Source organism: Apis florea, unplaced genomic scaffold (genome assembly GCF_048593485.1).
Source record: "Apis florea isolate Af1SG1 unplaced genomic scaffold, ASM4859348v1 contig_3170_pilon, whole genome shotgun sequence".
NCBI classification, from domain to species: Eukaryota; Metazoa; Arthropoda; class Insecta; order Hymenoptera; family Apidae; genus Apis; species Apis florea.
The window spans coordinates 3,503,354-3,516,198 of record NW_028256714.1 but is presented as its reverse complement, the minus strand read 5'-3'; the positions used below and the strand labels follow the sequence as shown (position 1 = coordinate 3,516,198).

General features: G+C 28.6%; 2 protein-coding genes across 6 annotated transcripts in view; one reads left to right on the top strand and one right to left on the bottom strand.

The window, feature by feature from the left end:
- Positions 1–12,845, top strand: part of Tsp26A (Tetraspanin 26A) — a 48,719-nt gene that overhangs the window by 16,071 nt on the left and 19,803 nt on the right. The gene's annotated exons all lie outside the window — the stretch shown is intronic.
- Positions 216–12,845, bottom strand: part of LOC105735221 (chitinase-3-like protein 1) — a 30,837-nt gene continuing 18,207 nt past the window's right edge. Inside the window, exons 1-5 of one of the 2 annotated variants that reach the window (XM_012485419.3) lie at positions 2,786–2,879; positions 2,482–2,545; positions 1,504–2,165; positions 544–833; positions 216–459 (exon numbers count right to left, since the gene is read on the bottom strand). In XM_012485419.3, the coding sequence (XP_012340873.1) occupies positions 312–459; positions 544–833; positions 1,504–2,165; positions 2,482–2,545; positions 2,786–2,794 (1,173 nt within the window). In that variant the 5' untranslated portion in view covers positions 2,795–2,879 and the 3' untranslated portion in view covers positions 216–311. Of the gene's footprint in view, positions 460–543; positions 834–1,503; positions 2,166–2,481; positions 2,546–2,785; positions 2,880–12,845 lie in introns of those variants that run through there. The other variant, XM_086910075.1, reaches the window with a different exon arrangement.

The window sequence follows — 12,845 nt, the reverse complement described above, 5'->3', positions numbered from 1 at the left end:
AATGCGATCAAAAATTGTTGTGTATAAAATAAAAAATATATATTTAAACAAATTAATACCAATATAATCGTGGACAATTTGATAACTAGTGTTTCAAGAATTAACAAGTATTCTTATAGAAAATGGAAATTATATGTGCTATACTTTCGTTTTATTATTTTCAATTTATTCAGGGTTTTAAAAAAAACTTAGGAAATCACCGATGAAAAAGAAAATAAAATAAATATTCTTTTATTTTTCTTTATACATTTGTATAACAATATTATTCTAAATCATACCAATATTAAAAATCGTTAACAACAGTTTACACTCTAGCTTTGTTTATATACCTTGTTTATCGCGTTCAAAAGTGGATACTTTTCACCACAGAAAGCCTTGAAGTCGTCGTTCTCGATGCCCCATAGCATTACACCAGCTAAACCCTTAGACTTGGCATAATTCACTTTCTCTTCGACGGATCTAAAATGGTAAATATTTTCCATATTGCCTGCCCATATTTCTAACTAATTAATTTTACAGTGTATTTGTAAAATAAATGCTCACGTGACATCATCGTATCCAACCCATTGGTTGCTTTTGTAAGCATAAGGTACCCGTTGTTTAGAATCCCGTTCCACAGTCCATCCTGCTTTAATGTACTGGCAGATTTCGCTGTAACCAAGTGTACCACTTTCTTGCGTGTAAGGACCAGCGATTCCAGCACCCAGGATTGGAGCACCCGGTTGGTTGTTCGTCAAATTCGACAAGGTGAACGATCTACCGTAGGCTGGGATACCTAGAATGATCTTGTCAGCTGGCGCGCCTTGCGTGAGCCAATATTTGACGCACCAATCCTGTAAATCAATTCCATGTTTACGAATTTAATATATCAGCAATATTTTAATATCGATTATAAATAAATCTATTTTTCAAAGTTGAAAAATCGTTTATGTGAATATATCGTTTTTTTACCATACTTTAATATACTTTAATATGAAATCTCTAGTTCATTCACACAACCTTAGTTAGTCAAATGTTTAAAAGATTAAATGGTTAATATAATTGTTCTGAAAGTCCATAGAATCTATTGTAGTTTCTATCCCAAGAGAAATTGAATATCTTGTATATATACTCGTGTCATCAAACATATTTAAATTGAAAAAAATTTTCTTTTTCTGAAATCGATTCTCCAAAGGTATGCATCTCAACACGTGTATATAGATCAAGATTTAATCTTAAAAGCCGAGGAATATCGAACAACAATACCTAAGTCTATGAAATTTGAAAATTTTTAAGGTTTGAGGTTAAACTATTCGTAAACTTAAGCTTTATACTGTGTTATTCTTTAACCTTGAAGCCAAACTTACACGCAATACTGCATAATTAACACATTTCAAAAGATCATCGTTCTCATCAACAAATGTTTAAATGTATACGATCTCCGAAGGAATATCTCTAAAAATTTGTATTTCCAAATATTCGAAAATTAAAACGTAATTATTCGTTTTAATTATTAGAACTTACCACGTTAGAGTCAAGTCGAATATTGGTATCCTTGCCCGAAGGGTAAAGGCCAGAGTGAAGTAGCGCGGCATTCTCCCATGTTCCGTGCAAATCGTACGTCATTAGACTAATGAAATCGACGTATTTCGACACTTCCGGAATAATGTAGGATTGAGAGGCCGAATATTCAGGAGCGGAAACCGTCACGCTCAGGTTGTAACCATTTTTATCGAACTCTTGCCTCAATTCCTTCAGCAACAAGATGTAATTCTCTCTGTCGGCAAAAACGCCCCCACGCTGGTTTGGATACGACCAGTCCAGGTCCAGACCGTTGAAATTGTACATTTTCAGGAATGCAACCATGTTATTGACGAATTTTGCACGGACAGTAGGATTGGCGGCAACCTGGGAATATTTGTACGATCCCTCGTTCCAACCGCCCATCCCCACCAATGTTGTAACGTTTGGATTCAATTTTTGAAGGCTGATGAATTTTCCAAAACCGTTCTTGCCGCCTGGAAGATCGTTCCAGGCGTCTAATACGCGAACGCTGCCATCCGTAGAAATACCGATGAACGTGTACACGATATGGGTGCACAGTGTTGGATCTATGTCGGTGGGATTGAATTGACCGGCACCGGGACGATAAGTGGACCAGCTGCCATAGTAGCAGACGATCTTGTCTGAATGATGGAAAAGTTATTGTGTTTTTAATGCGATTATTATTATTTTATTTGCTTAATTATTTACGTCGAATGGAACGCGCAAGATTTTTAGTCGAGAAGATGGAATGCAAAAACTGGGCAAGTGTATTTTTTTTTTTTAATGAAATTGTAGCTCGTTTATATATTTTTACAGTGGCGAGTTTTTGCAGCACCAAGATTCAATCGTAAAAAAAATTATAATATACTCGTTACTCGCAAGCAGTTGAATAAATTATTATGAGTTAAACCGGTTTATTATTTTTTATTTGGTAATTATAATTTTTTCGATACTCACTGTCGGCAACGATGTTTGTGACGGCGTACGCCAGAAAAGTGATCAAAAATCCTGCTCTCAATATCTGAAAATAAACAAATTTCTAAGGATTGTTGATTGAAATTTAAAAAGAGGAATGTTTTAAAAATTCAGAGAAATTCGTTTCTTGAAACGAAAGAGGTGTTGCTAATTCGTTTTTAAATAATTTTAATATAAAAATCAGATTATGAATGGAATTTTATCTATGAAAAATTTATTTTCTTTTAAATAATTGAATAAATGTTAAGTATGATACAAAAATAGATAAAAATAAAAGAAGCATTACCTGTCTCATCTTCGAGATTTTAATTACGATTGTTACAAGCTTGACAAGCTTGACACATATGTGACGAGCTTTTAATTCGGATCTTTATATACTAAAATCGATATTTTTCAAATGTAATCAATTCACGTTATCTAAAATGTATCATTATTGCAATATTTTCTTTCTATCTTTCTATTATTAAAAATTTATCTATTATCTATTACGTATCGTCTTGAAGCATTTATCAAATATGATTTAATCATTTTTAATCGGATGTTGAAATTTTTAAAGGATTTGAAGATTTTAAAAATATTACACTCATAACATTTCCTCTTCTCTATCTCCTTTCCCCTCCCCTCTTTTCTAAATAAAATAAAATCCATAAAATGTAACTTTTCAATGGTGCGAACTTTAAATTTAACAAAATTTTCCAATTTTTTTCCTGCTCTGTTACTATTCTGTTGTAAAAAAAAAAAAAAAAAAAAAAAATATTCAGATAAAATTTCATGACAAAATATGAAAAAGTTGCGAAATTTTCGAATATCGATTTCGCTTCCTTAAAGGATGGCAATATTCCGGTAAAAAATAAATTACTTCATGTATAACTCACTATGTTCAATATTTTGGGCACACTATTTTCTCTAAAATCAGAATTTTTGAGTTAAATGATTTTTTCTCGTATACGAAATACCTTTATCACTTTACAACTTTCCAATATATTAAGAATTTGTATTTAACGGTATAAATTATTTTATAAAAGTTCATATGTTATTTCAAAATTGCAAAATTGCCATATTTTACACTGTGCCGAGCATAAAGTTCAGGAAACAGTTAGCCGATTAAACAACGGTTCTTTGCAGTTTGCGTGCTCTGAAAAGAATATCGAACGAACGAGGAATGAATTTAGCATTAATTTGAATTTACCACAATATAATCAGATAATAATCTAAATTCTTGTTGCCAAGAAAGAAATTTCTTATGGAAGTGCGATGAACGGGAAAAATGAATGTATTATGTGAATTTCAAGTGGAAGGAATCATGTGTGGGAAATGAAGCGTGGAACCTGAATGCTGTATTGTTGCAATACCGAGCAAAAAACATCATAATTAACGGTTAAAAAATTTTTTTTTACAGGCGAACTCGAGAGAAAAACGAACAATTTACTACTAGATTTACGTGATGAAAGACGAAAAGGAATTAAGAAAAAAAAAATTATGAGAAAAACTCGTGCTCATTTTGCATTGTGACTAACTCGTGATCAAGGTTTATTCGTTTATATCAATTGGTGATAATAGTACTGTCAAAGGGATAAGTAATTGTGAATGTCGATATGAAACAGGTTCGCGGACGTGTTTATTATTTCATTCTAGTTTTCAATTCGTTCGTTCGTGAATGAAACGAATCGAATGCGTTTGTACGAAACCTCAAACAAGATGGCGATTTCAATATCATTGAAATATTGAAGCTTTATAAGATATATGGGATAAAAGCAGACAATTGGAAATCATATTTCTTGATAAGTAAATAAAGATACAAGAATGAGTAACTTGTATTTAAAAAAAAAAAATAGCAAATACTATATTAAATATTACTATAATAATACTAGAATTTGGAATTTCTGTGGGATTATAAATACTCTCAATCATGATTAGCTGGAAAAGATTTGAAAATAAAATTAACCAGAAGACTCAATTTTTTCTACGGATAGACTTCATTGTTTGATCGATAAAACATTTTTAAAATTTTAATATCATCAAAACGTATTTCATGGAAACTGAATTTATCAAGAATCGATTAATTTATATATTAATTGATTTAATTGAAAGAGGCTAATGTAAGTAGATATTGAAAAATATTAAACACGAGATATGATACGATAAACTTGTTATTTACATTGATTTCTATGAGCTTGAAATATATTGTTAATCCTTCAATGATGGGGAAATCGAGTTCCATGTATTTTGTTAATTTTCGCGAACAATTATCGTATCGAATTGATTTTCAACAGTATTTGAACGTATATATATATGCTAAATATATCTATTTCTCCTGGATTTAATTTTATTTTGTGGTTAAATACATGAAATCGTTTTTATTTCATCGATTGCGTTTTTAAGAAATATTTACATTTAAATTGTTATGAAATGATATTTCTGATGTAAGATAAAAAGAAATTCTTTTCTTTCTCGATATTTATTATTATTTCTTTTCTTATATTTCATCAATTTTTATCTTCTTACGGTAAATACTTACAAAAGGAAAATTTCATTTTCTAAAATGAAATTCGAAAAATTTTCTTACAAATGGTGAAAGATCTAGATTCTGATTCTTAAAAATTTTTATTATTTTATAAATACGGAAATAAAGATCAACAATTCTTTTTAATATATGGTATTAATTAATCAAAATAAAATAAATTTTATCGAATTAAATGAATATAAAAAGATGTATAAAAAATGGGTAAAAATATTGTTGTAATATTATGTGTATTTATTGTTTGTTGTTGAAAATGTGTTTGAATTTTTCATAAATATCATAGATTCGAACAAAATGCAAGGAAATCACATTAGAAGAGTAGAAAGACTAAGAAAGCACGATGATTCAAACGTAATGACTCAACATCCGCCAATTTGATTTCCATTGTCGTCCTTATTTTTTTATGAATACAATTAGTAGTATCTACGTATATCTATCGACTCATTCTCATTCGAAAATAAAATATTCAGATTTGAAAGAAGATTCATATACTTAACCAAAATGCATACAATTTATTTTATCGAATTTAGATATAATCAAATACTTTTATAAATCTTTCCAATTAATTTATAGAAATACGAGGCACTAATAACACTATGAAGCAAATTGGCATTCATCCTTATATCAAATTGACGATTGAAAGTCAAGTAAAAATAAGGGATAATTAATTCGATTCGTTGCACAATATGAAAGAAATTTTAGTAAATTTTAAAGAAGTGAAGAGGCAATTGACGATAAGCAGTTTTGAAAAGTGAAAGGATGGATGGAATAAGCGTGCAAAGTCTCAAGGAGAATCCTTCCAAGAAGGGGACTAAGGGGCCATTGTCCTATGTATATTAGGTTGGTGTATATGAAATGTCGTTTCATCGGAGTTTGAACTTGAAGCTAAACGTCATCCTGCAGTTAATTTTGTCCTGTCCAATCGATATTTAACTTCGTTAAAGAACTTTTATTAAGATTTAACGAATAAAATTATCAGAATAATTCAAGAAACGGAAAAAAATTTTTAATAAAACTTCGTAAGAACATAATACATTATAGATGTATATTTATGTGTGACAATTTCTTTTAGCAGAGTATCACTTTAAAAAAATGAAATTCAAAATTTTTCGTTTCAAAAATAGTTTTAGTTTTTAGTGCTCTATCCCCACATGAAATTGCTCTATACTCAATACAATCCATTATACCCTATGCACATACAAATTTCCAATAAAATTTTCGAATAAAATAAAATTCTTCGTATTTTGCATGATACGAATAATTTTTTCACTAATATTATAATTACACGCAGCTATATTCGTAGAATAACTTGTACAATTTTATAATTTGCAATTTATTAAATTTATACGCGAAATTTTACCCGTTTTATCGTTAAAAGTTTTCTAATAATTTCGCGATACGTGATACGTTATTCCCTTACGTAGATCGTTCCTCGAGAGTTAATTCATCAAGTATCGTTGATTCGTTGTGCGCTAACAACCTTCTAATAGCAGAGAAGATTGTAAGTACGTGAGGTGCAACACGATGCTTAAGATATTTCTTTTCAAATGCACTTCACGCCTCTCTTGGCATCTCACCGAAGGATCTTTACCGTTTAAATTAGAAATGCATTTAACAGGGCTGCATTTCGCGTATATGGAAAAGGGCGAGTATCAAATATTTATCTCTTCTCGTGTTCGATGCGAAAGATTTATATCGTTGCTCGATGATAACGATGAGATGATAGAGAGGATTAGACAATTTAATAATGCTAATTGGAAAAATTCGTTGCAATTATTATAGAAATAATTTATATTTATTGTGATGCATTATAGAAAATTTCCTATTTTCTAAATCACTGTTAGTAGATAGAATCAAGGCGATATGTTGGTTTTTATTAGATATTATAGAAAATTTCATATCTCTAAATTAATAATAGTGGATAAGAAAAAGATGGCACATCGATATATTGGCTTTCATTACATATTGTAGAAAATGTTAAATATCTTTAAATTACTGACGATGGATAAGACGAGGCGATGTATTGTTTTTTTATTAAATGTTATAAAAAAAATATATATCAAATATCATAGATAATTTTATATTTTTGAATCACTGACAGTAGATAGAAAGCAATGATGTAATGTTATAAGAGAATATCCTTTTATAAATTGCACTATAGATATTATAAAAGATCATTATCGAAAGTGGTTTGAACACGATATATATGTATAGCATAAACGTTGGAGTATCATGATGATCTAAAATTGATGTCGCTATAATAAACCGCCTTTTTACTTTAATTTAATTCATCTTTTCCTAAGTATTTCCAAAATATCCAATACGCGTTATGAGGGTGTAAATATCTACATCATACTTTTTTTTTTTTGAAAACAAATTTTTTTTTATTTCAAGATATTATAAGATATCGAGGATCAAAGATTGCATTTTATGGAAAGAAATCCATAAAATTTTCCATTATATCGTATCTTCTCTTTCCTTGCAGAATTTTATAAGATCTGGAGATAAGTTTTTTGTTTTAAATTTAATAAAATGACACGATATAGCTATATCGTGATATACATTTTTTCTCGTATAAATTTCTCTTACTAACTTATGTAAAAATAAGAGTGATAATTGATCGAATAGAAATTATGTGAATATTAATTGTTCGATAACTAACGTAGAATGAACGAAACTCACGTGAGATCATATAATAGATTAAAATTGTACAAAGGTACAAATTTATTGGGGTTCCGTGTGTGCTTTTCAGAGGCATGAAATTCACATGATGAATCATTCCACGTGACAATTTTAATCGCTGAAAACCTATGGTGTATCATGAACTGGTGTCCAGTCTGTTGAAACCGTGTATTCTATTGATTTTTCAGGTACCGCTAACCGATCGATATTTATACCATGTTGTCGGACATTCTTCGACATGTACAAAATACGAAATCGTTTTTTGTGAAAAGAATACTTTATACTTTGCGCGAAATTGTATTCTTAAGATTCTTAAAACTCTTTTCGTGAAATAAACTAAGGATTCGTATAAAAAATCTTTTAAAGTTTATATGTTTTATCGATAAATTTAATTTTTCTTTAAGTAAAATATTCATTAATTATAGACATTGTCGCATAAACTTAGGAAATGGCATTATTTGTAATAGTATTGCAAAATCAAATCATGAAATCTCGTGAATGAAATTGAACAAGAGTCATGTTCAAAATCAAATCATCATTAGATGATAATATATAATCAATATAAAATAATATGAATAGAATTTAAAAATTCACCCTTCGCACTCGAGAGAATTACACGAAATATCAATAGATTTCATAGAAGAATTCGAAACGAAGTTTCAGAAACAAAAAATAAAAATAAAAAATAGATTTTCTAAAAATTGCAAAACTATATCGTCATAATTTTTAGAAATTTCAACAACGATACAATTCTTTGTATCAATACTATTTTTTTTTTTTTTTTTTTTTTTGAGAATTTAGAGAGAATATTTGTTCTATCTTCATATAAAAATCTCCAATAAAATAAAACATCTATTGTTGTAGATATTACGCATAACAGTGCAGTTTGTTTCTAGTTTCAAAAAACTTTTTCCATTTTTGTGGTAAACATCGATAAAATCTCCGAGTGCAAAGGATTAAAGTTTCATACTTGCATTAACTTCCCTTTTTCCAATTTTACCCCACAGGATGTGCGAAACTGTATACAATTATTGCGATATTGCCGTTGATCTAAATTAACATTGAAAACATCGAGTTCTCAACTTGTGCAACCTTCATCCAACACGCTTGTGTTCCGTGTTGTACAGCACTACATTGTACTATGTGTACTTAATCTTTGTGCAAACGACACACCATATTCTTCGTGACATACATAAATGTCACTTTAATCCTCTATAACACCGCCGTGACTTGAAAGTCATATACTCATGTACCTATATTTTTAAAATTTTGTTTCGTTTTTCTATTTTTTGTCTGTTTTATCTACCTTGACTTTTTATATGACTTTTATCAGTTTTAGACATTATACTGTTCATTTACGATGATTTCTTTTTTTTTTTTTTTTTTTCTCGTAAGAAAGAAAAATTCGATTTAATTATTATTTTTTTTTTTCTAGATTCATTTGACTTAGGTTTATTTCCATTTGTTGATTTTTTTATTTTAAGCAAATATTAAATAATAATTTATAAACAGTCATATAATATATAATATGTTGTAATTGTATTGTATATGTACATTTGCTCACAACAAAATATAATGAAAATTACGATTTCTTAAATATAAATATCGATTTTGCAAATAGATCTATATAATCTAAATAAATTTCTTCGTTTAAATCATTAAAACACCATAGTATAATTTTAATTCCAAATAAGATGAAAAATATTTCAAATATACAAACAAATTTCTACGACGAAAGAAAGATGATAATATTACTTTTACTTCAATATATATATATATATAATTTTTCTTTTATGATCAAGAAGCAAACGAAGGAATCATTAAACAAAAGAAATGAATCGTGAAAAAATGGGGTTTCATTTTAAAAATACGAAGTTATTTCATTTTTAATATTTACAAATATCTTAATGTTATTAATGTAATGGAATATTCATGTATTCGGCATTCAACATGAAACTCCATGAAATATTCGTCCGTTGAATTCAATTTAGCATCACGTTGATATTTCGATAATTGATTTTCCATGCGCGAGTGCCGTGTTCCACAACGGTCCGCTTCTTTATGAATAACCGGAACGTTAATGCAGCCTGACGGGTACGTCATTGGGTTAAAGTTTAAGCGTGCACGATGCGGAGCAAACGAGGGTGTAATTACACAAAGGACAGTGGTCTATTCCTGGATTCATGAAGTGCGAGTACACGCACTCAATTATGCGAGATTCGTTCACGTTCCCGAGCAAACAATTATACCCCTTCTGATAATTTGATGAACCTGCTTCCCGTGAAACTTTTCTCATCTCGAGGTTGTTAAGGTTATTTTAAATAAATAAATCGTCGGACGAGTGAAAAAAGAAAAAAGTAAACGAATAATAATTCGTGATAAAAAGTGTTCGATCGTCGTTTAAATCTTTCTTGGAATAATAATTCTTGTTATAAATCATTAATGAATTATTAATAATTTTCTTTTTCGCTCCTGTATTTTTATTTGGAAATAATTGAAATTGAATATTGAATTAATAGAAAAGTAATTGATATATATTTTTAAATCACTAATTAAAGAAATGCTAAGAATCATAAAAATAATTTGGGAAATTTTATTGGTTTACTGTATAAAAATATGCCTTATTTTGAAAAATTTTAAATTTTTGTTTGGACCACCAGATTGGAATTTGTTAATTGTTTCGTTCGAATTTTGAAAATAATAATCGAGAAAAATCTCGTCCGCCGCACAATGGCGTTATTCCTCGTAGTTCTTCGTTGACCCATTCCATTTTATTTTTCGAATTGGCACCAAATGAACCGGACAACCAACTGAAAGAGCACTTCTCCGCTCTCATTGCCGCGAGGCGTCTCCAACTTCGTTCAAGTTTAATTGAGCTTGAAAGTTTCCGACTTGTTGTCTCTGAATTCGCCTCTACGCGCCTACCACTTTTTGCCATCCACCGCCTCGACGATGACATCGTCCATGTCAAAAACGATCCTCTATCCAGCTATCGTGGAACTAACGCCCCATCCCCTTCCTCCTGTAACGAGAAGCACTGATCTCCTTTCTAATATTAATCCTGCTACGCGAAGTTTGCAGTGTGAACTTCTTCAAGATAAATATTTTCGTTGTAATATATTGCAAAATAGCGTACAAATATAAAATTTGTATAATTTTCTTTCGAATAAATATAATTTTTAGATAATTATTGGGTTAATATTTAAATTTTGCCAACTTTTTGAAAAATTTTATTATTCAATATCAAAGGATGAAAGAAATATTAATATTGCCTAAATTGTACTTTTTTATTTTAACATTTTCCTCTTATTATTGGATATTTTTGAGGAGAGAGTCTGTCAAATGAAATGCGAATCGAATAAATTGCATTGAAAATTTTAGAGTTACAGTTTTTCTATATATAATAAGAAAGATGGGATAATCGTAGTAGAAATACGAGATGGTTTTTTAATATTTAATATTTTACTATATTATCTCAAGAGTATCAATTATGAATATGCATAAAAATAAATTAATAATACAACGACATTTTATTTTTAACGGATTATAAATTTTACCGATATAATATATAAGTAATTCATTTGATCAGCGCATTTTAGAGACAGATTCATTTATTTCGGAATTAATATTTTATCATTAATCGTAAAATCATGATATTTCTCACCCCGATTTTGAAAATTAATATCATTACCTTTTAAGAATTCATAACGTGTGACAATTGAAATTTAATAGTACATATAATTTATTTTTTTAAAAATATAAAAAATTCAGTCATAGTCGTGTATAAGTATTCTTAAACGCGTATAAAGAATTTTTTCTTAAAAATATAACAGTTTAAATAATAAACTAAAATGTAACATAAATAAAATATAAATAGTAAATTAAAATATTATTTATAACATTTCATTATCATGTAGAAACAAGTTAAAATATGAATTTTGAAATGTGATGTAAATGTAATATTTTGCAATAATCAAATTCGAATATCTCGTTTCAATCATCAAAAAATATTCGCATTGCCATAAACTGTTTAACACGTTTCTTCGAAATACACTTTGCGGGGAAAGCCCATGTGAGTCACCCCTCACAAATGAAGTGAAAGTTAGGTTCCGACTTGAGGACTATGTTAGTTTCTGATAATTATATCACGAGCACATATATCAAAGTGTAGAATCTCGAATTTAATCAACAAAAAAGTGGAAAGTTTTGAAAAGTTTTCACAATTTAAATTATAAAAATATAAATTATACGTATATATATAGGAAAGAATAATAATTTCGCAATAAAACGAAATCGAAAAGAAAAAATAATATTTTTTCATACGAGAGATGTTCGTTTGTTTATTTTTTTTTTTTTTTCAAAAATTTGCATTTACAAATTCCAAACTTTAAATTCATCAATTTATTTGTTAGCTTTGAAATAAAAATTTTAAATTTCGAAATTTATTGCTGAAAAATAAAATCAATTGTACTTTCGACAATTCCTTTTTTTTTTTTTTTTACAAATATTATACATTTGTATATCCTGTTAATTTTTTAACAATTCTGATTACAATTATTATTGTTAGAATATAATAATGTATTGAAATGTTTTTTTTTTTTTTCTTTAACTATATTTAAGAACATAGATATTAAAGAGAGAATCATGTGAGAGAAATGTAAGTGAACATTTTCTATATCAATTGCCTAGAATAAAAATTTCAATGCATCGTAACAGCACCGAAGAGAGTAAACAGGTCTAGACGCATGCGGACAGTGTATTGATTACTAACCAAAGTAAGAGTACAAAAACCAAAAATGCTGAGAGAGAGAGAGGCGATCAGTGAAGGATATATTATCAAAATCGAGATGGTCAATTAATCTCTATGCTATTTTTTTATCTTTTATCAACGTATCTTCATTTTTATTTGAATCTTTCAGAAGTGAAATCCAATTGATTCCACTTTTTACACATATCTTCGATACACAAATTTCTAATACTTTTAAAAATACGAATATCATTTGTGTTAACTTTTCGAAGAAATCGAACCATTTATCTCGATGGAATCGATATTGAAATAATTTGATATTTCAGATATATATTTAGAAAGTATTTCATTAATTTTTTCTTTTTAATTTAATTTCTTATCTCTTCAATTTATCTA